The sequence below is a fragment of the Oxyura jamaicensis genome, chromosome 2 (genome assembly GCF_011077185.1).
Source record: "Oxyura jamaicensis isolate SHBP4307 breed ruddy duck chromosome 2, BPBGC_Ojam_1.0, whole genome shotgun sequence".
NCBI lineage: Eukaryota > Metazoa > Chordata > Aves > Anseriformes > Anatidae > Oxyura > Oxyura jamaicensis.
Genome location: NC_048894.1, coordinates 12,730,188 through 12,740,558, shown reverse-complemented (window position 1 = coordinate 12,740,558; position 10,371 = coordinate 12,730,188). Strand labels below are relative to the sequence as shown.

General features: G+C 44.6%; 1 protein-coding gene across 2 annotated transcripts; it reads left to right on the top strand.

Annotated features, from left to right (window-relative positions):
- The first annotated feature begins 1,077 nt into the window (after positions 1-1,077).
- On the top strand, positions 1,078-10,043 carry KLF6 (Kruppel like factor 6). 2 transcript variants are annotated; one of them, XM_035318289.1, is made up of 4 exons: positions 1,078-1,609; positions 4,351-4,738; positions 6,650-6,773; positions 7,198-10,043. In XM_035318289.1, exons 1-4 carry the CDS (start codon positions 1,508-1,510, stop codon positions 7,247-7,249), a joined length of 666 nt encoding a protein of 221 aa, XP_035174180.1. In that variant the 5' UTR covers positions 1,078-1,507; the 3' UTR covers positions 7,250-10,043. The 2 variants fall into 2 exon arrangements, with proteins under 2 accessions (XP_035174180.1, XP_035174179.1); XM_035318288.1 differs by having other exon boundaries at positions 1,082-1,609; positions 4,351-4,924.
- The last annotated feature ends 328 nt before the right edge of the window (positions 10,044-10,371 follow it).

Sequence of the window (10,371 nt, the reverse complement as noted above, 5' to 3'; positions counted from 1 at the left end):
TTAAATACTTTAGTTGCCATTTGTAAGTAACTAGCAACAGAGAGAGAAGCGTGGAGATGGAAATAACGGAGAAGAGATTACGATGGAAACATCAGCGGAAACTTAGAAGTCCTTCAGTAAAAGCAAGACATTAGGAGCGTTTGTTCCATGCGCTGGACACTCCTTTGGAAAGCTAACCACAGAAAATGTTTTTCCATTGTATGAAGACAGCGGTATCACTGATGGGCTGTGTTGGGAATGAGGATGCCGTGATACTGACACACCAAAATGGGTTTTTGATAGACATGCACACAGCACAGGGTGCTGCACTGAAGTGCAGGGCAGGAGGGGCGGTGTGAGGGCAGACATGAGGAGAGGTGTGAAGGGAGGTCCTGCCACACTTCCAGACCCCTCACTCAATCGATGGTCTCCCCAGAAACCTTAACCCCCTAACCCACAAGGGCCTCACGGCCCAGCAGCCTGCCCGCTATGGGCACCCCCTGCTCCCTGCCTCGTGAGGAGGCGACACGGCGGCTGCCCAGAGCGAACCCCCAGAGCGAACCAGGGCACCCTGACACCGCGCTGAGTCTCCCGCAAGCCTTCCGCTCCCTTCATCCCCATACAGCGCAGCGGCCGCCTCACGGCCCCCCTACGCGGGCGGCTCCGCAGCGCCCTCGGCGCCCGCCGCCGGCAGCGCAGAGCGCGGCCGCCTCCCCTCCCCCCCGCTCCCCGCTCCGCGAGCGCACACCTCCCCTCCCGAAAAAGCCGCCGCTTCCCCGCTTATATACCCTGCTAAAAATAGCCTGCCGCCCAGCTCTCCAATCAGGAGGGGGCGAATTTCGAATCGGGCCAATGGCGGGAGCCGTCACGGCCGGGCTCGGTCACGCCAGGAGGAGCCGCGATGCCTGCCGGGCTCCGATTGGGCGGCTCTGACATCATTGGCACGCGGGGCGCGGGGCGCGCGTCGGGGATTGGGCGGCGGCGAGCGGGCGGCGTCACGGGATCACGAGGGGCGGGGAGGGAGGGGGGAGAGAGGAGGAGGAGAACGGGGAGGGAGGGGGAGAGAGGGGGGGGGGGGCGGGGGGGGGGGGGGCGGGGGCGGCGGCGCGGCCGGGCCGGGCTTTGAGCGGGGAAGTTTTGCAGGGGGCTGCATTCGCAGCAGCGCCGTGTTTGCAAATATTGAGCCCGCTCCTGCGCCAGGGTCCTCCGCCGGCCGCCTCGGGAAAGCCGTCCTTTGCCTTTGCCGTGCGATTAAACTTTGCATGAAACTTCGGGTCTTTTTTCCTCCCTAAGCTCCTCAAGGAATTAATATATATATATCTCCAAATATATAAAATAATTTTTATTTTTTATTTTTTAATATTTTTTTCTTCTTCTTCTCTGGAAGGAAGAGTTGGGGGGGTGGGGGCTTGGAAACTGAGAGCTGAGGTTTTTGACACCCCCCCGGCACACCCCCGTCGCACATAAAGGAGGCATCTCGTGGTGTTTTTGGTAACCAGCAGTGACTTTTGTTGTTGCAACTTGAGCCATGGATGTGCTCCCCATGTGCAGCATCTTCCAGGAACTCCAGATTGTGCACGACACGGGGTACTTCTCAGCCTTGCCGTCCCTGGAGGAATATTGGCAACAGGTAAAACGAGGATGTCGATGTTGTTGTTGTTGTTGTCGTATTTTTTTTTTTTTTAAAGCCGTATTAAAGGATGAGCGGATTGAAAGAGGAGGAAAAAAAAAAAAGCCAAGTGTCAGCGGCGAGTTTGGGGAGATCTGAGCACAAATACCTAGCGACGTTTGGAAGCAGGTGTTTCGCTTTTAAATTGCACGGCGTTTTTTTGATTTTTTTTTCTTCCTTTTTTTTTGATTTTTTTTTTCCCATTTTTTTGAGAGCCCCGAGGTGAAGGCGAGGAGCTGCCCGTCTCCCTGCGCGGCCCCTCGGCTCCGCACCGGGTCCGGGCAAAAGTTTTGCTCCGGTGCCGGCTCCGGGCTCCGCAGCTGGGTCTTGTCAGCCCAGCTCCCCGCCTCGGCCACGGGCTGCCTTTCCACCCCGGCTGGTATTATATTTATTATTATTATTGTTATGCGTTATTTCCTAGCGATGATGGGAAAAACCATCCACGGGTGTACGTGCACATCTGTACACACACATATATATATATATAATGTATACGTATATATGTATAATGGAGCTGTTTCCCAGCGCAGGGAGCTTTGCAGAGTTGTCAGTCATATGACAGCGCTCCCCTTGCGCTAATTGCCTTGGTGGGGAAGGAGGAAGAACGGAGGCTCCTTCCCTTTAATGGACATATTTCGTTGCCTTTTTTCCTTCCCCTCCTTTCTCGCCCTAATCCGCTCCGAGCGGGGGGCTCCGCTGACAGCCCCGCTCCGGGGGGTGACGGGGACCACAGCCGGTACCTGCCGGCGGGGCGAAGGAGCCTACCCAAGAAGGTCGAAATGCAAAGATGCAAAATGCTACAGCCTCCACATGCCTCCTAATTGTATGCAATCACCCCCCCACCCCCCTTATACTTTATTTTATTTTTTCCTTCCCTTCCCCTTTCAAAGAGGCAGCCTCATAGTACGTGATTGAAATGGAGCTAAGTAGTTTCCTTCAGGCATTTGGGTTTTTGGCAAGGGGCCAGCCCTCTTTCCCAGTAGCCTTCAGAGGCATTTAAACTCAGAGAGAGAGAGAGAGCTTCGCTACGGTCCCCATTACTATAATCTACCTAATGAGGAATTTAAATTAGCCGGGAATATTAAAGTTTAACAAGATCTTAATAAATGCTTCCCCCCCCCCCCCATCCCCTTCTGTTTTCTCGGAAAATCAATACACTATTGTGTCGTCCCTATCGAAACCCTTTTTTGTTGTCAACGTGCGTTCCAAACCAGTTATCTAATTACAGGCAAATACCTAAATGCCGTGTGCAGCGCTGGGCTTGTTTTTGTCTTGTTTTGTTGTTTTTGTGTTGTTTTTTTTCCCCCATTTTTGCCCTCGCTCCTGGCCTGGTCACAACATGTGACCCAGTTTCCTGGGAGGCAGATGGGAAGGGGCTGTGAGGGGAATGTGTGGCATTTGGGATCAGGTTTTGCTACCGGGCTGGGAAGGGATGATCTTGCTAAAATAAGTAGAGTTTGGTATGGAAACTTGGTGTGTCTTTTTTTTTTTTTTTTTTTTTTTTTTTTTTTTTTCTGTGTAACGCTTCCATATGGATCATTTCCTATAGTGGAAAGAATAATCCCAAAACATCAGCTGGTTGCCATAACAGTTCGTACCCTTTTTTGTTCTCCTCTGCAAATGGCTAGAAAGTCAGCAGGGTAATTGAAATTGAAAACCACAGCTTCACCCATTTAGGGTGGTTTTGTTTTTTGTTTTGTTTCGTTTCATGGAGTGGAGAGGAATGCGGCTGGGGGGGGAAGTTGTCCATGTACTGTTGCATGTATATTTGAACAGAGTACTTTCTTGGCAGATGGACAGGATTTTAAAAGGAAGTCTCCTTTGGCATTGCGTGAAAGAAAGCGAGCGATGACTCATACAGTTGCACTCTTGGCCAGTAGATAAAGTTCTTGTTCATTGTGGGACTCCCAGCAGGACCTCAGAGTAATTTCCCGTTTTGCATCCTATAGAATAGGACATTTCTATTCAGGAACTTTTTTCTCCCCTCTCTTCTGTCGCTGAAGTTCCCCCCCAGCCTCCTCCCATCCCTCCAAACGTGCAGGGGAGCAGCCCGAGCTATGTGGCGTGCATGCCAATACGCTTGGAAATAACATTCTTTGAAAGTCGAGCGTGCAGCGTTCTCATGCACAGGAAATGGGAGGATGTCTGCTGCTCCATTGATGGCCCCAGAAGACGGGCCGGCAGCTCCGCAGCCATGCTGAAATGTGGCTTTGTTTTCTGACGCGGCGTTCAGGCTTTAGCTGCCTGTCAGAGCACATTGTGTTCCTCGGGTCCCTTCAGCCTCGTGTTTGTGTGAGGGAGATGCAAAACAACTTGACGTTAGGCAGGGCGCGAGAGTGAAGTGTAATTATTTGTTGTGGCTCTCTCTGGTCCCTTTTCAACATCAGCCTGCTAAAACACAGATTTTTATGATGAGAGCGATGATAATTTGAGTGACTCATTAGAATGCTATTTTGCAAACCCAAGCTGACTTGCACCTTCAGCTGTGTGTTTGAACTCCTGCCCAGGTCTCAAGAAGCGATTTCTTTTCATCGTAACAGTCACCTAGTTACGGCTGGAGGAGCCTTTAATTTGTTTTGAACCTAGAAACCTCAAATCGAACGTACTACATTCCTGCATGCTTTTTGAAGTGTAAAATACAATTGGGTTTATTTTGAGCGAGCTTGTAACTTTCCTCTTTTTTCTCCCTCTCTTTCACCTAGACGTGTTTGGAGCTGGAACGGTATCTTCAAAGCGAACCCTGTTACGTATCTGCATCTGAAATCAAATTTGATAGCCAAGAGGATCTTTGGACCAAAATTATTCTGGCACGTGAGAAAAAGGAGGAATCTGAACTGAAGAGCACATGTGTCCCAAAAGAGGACAGCCCTACTAGTCAGAACTTAGAGACCAACAGTTTGAATTCTGACGTGAGCAGTGAATCTTCGGACAGCTCCGAGGAGCTCTCACCCACGACCAAGTTTACCTCTGACCCTATAAGCGACGTTTTAGCCAGTTCAGGAAACTTGAGTTCATCTGTCACTTCCACTCCCCCTTCGTCTCCTGAGCTGAGCAAGGAGCCTTCTTCCCAGCTATGGAATTGTACGCCGGGTGAGTTGCATTCACCGGGGAAAATTCGTACCGGTACCGCTGGAAAGACTGCAGAAAAAGGTACACCCGCCAATGGTGACACCTCGCCAGATGGCAGAAGGCGTGTTCACAGGTGTCACTTTAACGGTTGCAGGAAAGTTTACACCAAAAGTTCACATCTGAAAGCACATCAGCGCACTCATACAGGTTAGTAACCGAATGCTTGTTAAGAGTTGGCAAGTACTGCAGGGAATACCCCTGATGGTGGTGGTGTCATGGCCTTACACAATCGCTGGGTGGGAGCCCAGGTTTGGAGAGATGATGTAATAGTACGAGAGGCTTACCAGCATGGGCGACATCACTTCCTCATTCTCTTCGTAAGCCGGCTGAAGCCAAGGCAGTTGGCTGTGGATGAGTCTGCTGTCATAGCAAATATGAGCCAGTCGTTTAACTAGACAATCCTTGGGAAACTGCAGAGGCATGTGGTCTTCAGGAGCACTCGCTAGCCAAAAGTGACGCTAAACCTCTGTTCACAATTTATTTCCAAAGCAAAAGTTAACCAAGACTTTCGTAAGGAAAGAAAAAAAAAGAAAAAAAAAAGTAATGGCATATCCAAAAGCGGGGTGGATCGCAAAGCAGCATAAGAGCCTGTCTTCATGGTCCACTGTGCATTGGGTCTATTCAACCAGACATCCCAAGGCCTTGATTACAGCTATAGTTGTAAAAAATTTAACAGTTTTGTGTGCCATTGTGTCAGCAAAAATCTTGGAAAAGCCATGGTGTGTTGTAGTTCTTCTAATATATCTGCCTAACTGGACTTGCAAATGTATGATTGACTGTATAATTTTATCCCAAAATACTGAGCAACAACTTTTATTGTTATGGAATCTAAATGGAAAAAAAAATAATCCTGTGTGTTATTGGGAAAGAAAGTGAGGAAGGTAGACACTTCAGGGCTTTTATAAATATTTTATGGTTGAAGTAGCATGCTGATTTGCTTGTTTGAGTATTAATATTCAACATCTTTTTATGACAGCAGTTAGATGTGTAGAGCTCTGCCTTGGCTCAGTAGTCATCGCTTAATGTGAGGAATTTGTTTGGCGTTCTTGGTGTGCAAATCCAAAGACCTATGCAGTTTTTTTCCTCATGATGTGGAAAGAGAATTCACGGAAGAGATTCTGTTTTGACTCATGAGCTCAGCATTTTGTGGCTTTTATGGGAAGCCCGAGCAAGCTTGGATGCTCCCATTGTCAGGCAGAAGTCCGATAAAACAAGATTATTTTGAGAGGAAAGAACAACTTCCACTGAAACCGTGGTGGTTGAGCAGACATAAATAGCTGCCGGCCTCAGAAGTATTGCAGAACTGTTGTCCCGGTGCTGTCTGGCTGAGAACGTTCCTGTGAATGGAAGTGGTATTTCTTGAATGCTGAAATAGCAATGCTCAAAGTGGTGTGCAGGCTTTTCCAAGAAAATGTAGCTCAGCAGAAAGAGGTTGCATGTTATACAGATGAGTTTGTGACAGAGGACTTTGATGCAATACAGTAGCCTAATTGCTTCTGGGAGCCTAGCTGCGCTGTCTTTAATCACCTTCATGAGGTCCATGCTACCTGTTTGGGAGTCAGGGTGCTATTACAGATGAACAGGAATGGTACAAGGTTGGATTTCTTTGTTTCCCGAGATCCTGTTTAATAGCTTTTTTTTTTTTTAACAAGAATTAGATTATTTGATGTACTGTTGCAGCACAATAGTTAAGTAGGAATCAGGTGGATGAATTTTGCCTTCTTTGCCTGCATGTTCTGAAGCATTCAGATATGTTAAATAAAATTGACTGTCTTCAGGGGGTGGAGGAGGTTTACATAGAAAATGAATGGGATAGCACCGATCTTCGTTTGAATGAAGTCGTGACTAACATATAATCTGCTTTCTTTGTAGGGGAAAAGCCTTACAGATGTTCATGGGAAGGGTGTGAGTGGCGTTTCGCAAGAAGTGATGAATTAACCAGACACTTCAGAAAGCACACTGGTGCCAAGCCTTTTAAATGTAGTCACTGTGACAGGTATGCGACTGAAATTCACCTTTTAAAATAGTTATTTTTAACACTTGCTGGAAAGTGAGTCTAGGCTGCCTTTCACAAGGCTCATTTGTGAAGGAATCACTTGAGGATACAGTTGTGTCTAGTATTTTTAAGGGATTACTGTCTTTATAGTGGGAAAAAATGTTTTACTAATCACCTGGATATAGCTTGTAGCCCAATGGTGCAGATTAGTGTTGTGAAATCCCCAGTGCTACCACCTACCTGCAGAGCACCCAGGTGCTTGGAGACACCTTGAGTGCTCCGGTGTCTCCAGGATTGCCCCATCCCTCCTCCTCCAGTTGCAGTATGGAGCCACAGAGCACGGGGGGTGGGTCTTGACTTCACAAAATGTGCCATGAGTGCACCCAACCCTCATCTAACACTTTGTCTTTCTCTTTCCTTGTAGGTGTTTTTCCAGGTCCGACCACCTGGCCCTTCACATGAAGAGACACCTCTGAGTGGGTTACAACATGAATCCTGTGGGCTAAGAGGCGTCAAGGTTGAAGAGCCTTGAGCGGAGGGATGCGTGTTCCAGCCAAAGCATGCCATTTTGCACCCTACCCAGTTGCCTCCAGGACCTCTCTTCCTTGAAGGTCTTTTGAGGGCTAATAAGTCATGTAAGAAACGGCATAGCAACCGCGGTGCATGATGTTTGGGGTTTCCTGGACTCATACACTGGTATCTAACCTTCTGAGTGGCTCCTAAGCCTTTTGCCGTGAGCATGTGCACTGAGAATGTCAATGATTGGGCGACTGTGTGCTATGAGGATCTATTGACGACTGTATGCTGAGGCACATTTTTTTTCTTGTGGTTGTTTTATAACTGTAAGAGAAAAAAAATAGTCTGAATGTCTTGTATGTGAGGAATATCTTGTGAGATGGGACGACCACCAATCATTTCCAAGGGGTGGGGGGAGGGGTGTCTGCACCTTTTTCAAGAGAAAATGGAGAGGGGAAGGGGGGAATAAAAAGAGTCAGAATGCCCGAATGGAGATGGGGACCTCCCCGTTCCTGTGTGAGAGGAGCTTTAGGTGTCTGGTGCAGCTATTAAACGTGCAATGTGTCAAGTAGCTTGTTTTACTTGCTACAGAGCTCATTTGTAATCCATTGTATAAGCTGTGTATTTACAAATGTAACACAACTATAACTTTTCATTATAATACAAAGGTTATTGCATGGTTCTGGGGAACTATATGCTTTTCCATTCTTTAATCAGGACTGCAGTTTTGATTCCAGTTAAGAGCAGCTAAAATACAATTGGTTTAATGTTACATAATGTATGGAACATGAATAATTTTTTCTGTTGGGTGGATAAAACCACTATTGGTTAGAAACTGATTTTTCTCATGCAGCTAATTTTTCTCTTATTTATGCCTTGAGGACTAACTTCTGGTTTTCTAGCTGTTAATGCACTGTTGACCTTAATAATGGTGCCTTATGCAAGTGACCTTCTCTTGTAGGGGGTCTTATACAGGGGTATGGGTGATGCATGCTTTATTAAGGCTCTCTTTTCACCTGGCATTGTACTGTATCAAATGTATAATATGAGGGGAAAAAAAGGTTACTTCCAGGGTCCTCCTTCACAAAGACAAATATAGAGAAAAGTCATTCATGTCAGTACAGTATTTGTTTAACTTAGACAATTTGACTGTGTTACAGTATAATGCATATGCCAATTAAATACCTGACCAGTTCTGCCACCTTGAGACTTTTTTTATATTGACCTTGCACAACAACTGTGTATATACACACCCCAACTGTACTTAATATGTCAAGTTTTCATACATATTAAAGATACAGAAGTATTAAAAGATGTATTTGCTTAAAAGGCACAAGTTCCACATCTATATATCTAGCTATCTGTTGGTCATACAGAAAGAAACTATATTACTTTTTTTTTAAAAAAGCGGGCAGAAAAATAATTGTGTATGTATATTTGTGTGTACAGTCTGTGTATGTGTGTATATATATAGATAATATATAAATATTTTTTTTAAAAGGAAAAAAATTAGAACACATAGCTAGAAAATGCCACAGCCCGTTAAAATATCCCCTCCCCCCCAGTATGGTCATTAAGGAGACAAAGAAATGAAAGATACAGTTAGTAAAATCTAGCATTTTTAGAGGCTTTACCTTTAGCTTAATGCTAAAGGCTTTGTTGGCATTCAGTTCTTCTCAGAGTGCTGACTGTGTTTTGTAGTTATTAGGTTGTCTGGAGTAGCGTATCTGTGGCCATTTAAGAATGATATGAACCGAGTATTGGCATGCTAAAAGAATATTAGCTGTGTGCAGATGACGTACACTCATATTTTGGCCTTCCGGCTTATGGGAGGACCTGTGAGTGAGCTAGTTGTTGTGGTGGTTGAGCTCTAATTTTGCATAGTTCAGCTAAAATAAAGACTGTTTTTTCCTAGAATAGAAATAGTCTGTCCAAAAGCAGTATTTTTTTTTTTTTTTTAAAACCAGCTCACTACAGTTGATGCAATGAAACACGTGATCTGTTTCTTTTTTCTATTTATTATTGGTCTTGCTTACTATGCTAATATTTTGATATATCTTCCTGGAAATGTATGTAGATAAGTGGTTTAGGAAAAAGTATATGCAAGTGATCTGGTTCTAAGGAACACGCAGGCTTAAATCATTCTCATTTCATTTTTGTTTTAAATTGCCTGAAAATGCACTTTCCCCCCCCCCCAAAAAAAAAAAGGAGAAATGGATTTTTATTTTGGTGTGTTTTTTTTTTTTTTTTTTTTTTAAAACTCCTTGTTTGCAATGTCCTTGGCTTAGCCATACTTCTGAAAAATAAGAAAGTAAACAAAAGCGGAAAAGAAATAACCCCAAACAAACAACAACAACAAAATTAAACTTGCACTGGCTTGTCTCAATTGTGAAATACCATCAGACTTGTGTGGATGGGGTGGGGCTGTGTGCCATATGTCAAATGCCTGTAATTTTCTTAATAAGCAAGTACATTTTGTTCAGGTGATAACTGAGCCTCAATCAAGCTGAAAAATAAAAAATAAAAATAAAAAAAAAAAACATTTTTGCTTGAAATTTAAGAAGAAAAAGTTTCTATTAGTGAAATTTCTTTTTTTGTTTTTGAAGCACCCTGTTATCTAAAGAATCTCTTTGTAAGATTTTTGTAAAAATTTTGTTTTACAAGATTTTATTTGAAATTGTTTTTTGCAAGATTGTTATATTTCTGTATGAATGTATTTTTTATTGGAATAACATAAAAAGAAATTCTTATCAGCATCATGTGTCTGGCTTAATCTTTTCCATCTCTGAAGGCACACATACCAATGTCAAATACTATGTTGATGCCTTCTCTCGAGCCATCTGATCTCACGTACAAATATCTTTGGGTCAGGTCACTTCATGGAAGACAAGCTCTGGTGAGAAAATAACTTTGGCAGTAGGAACATATCTTACATATCTGAAAAGCTGTTGTTGATTCAACTTCTGTTCTCAGCGGAATAAATAGTTAACACATTTGTTTGTACAAGACCGCACCTTTATTCCAAATAGCTTGTTCTGAAGAGGTGAATGCATGTGGGAAATGAGATTCAGTGGGCATTTAA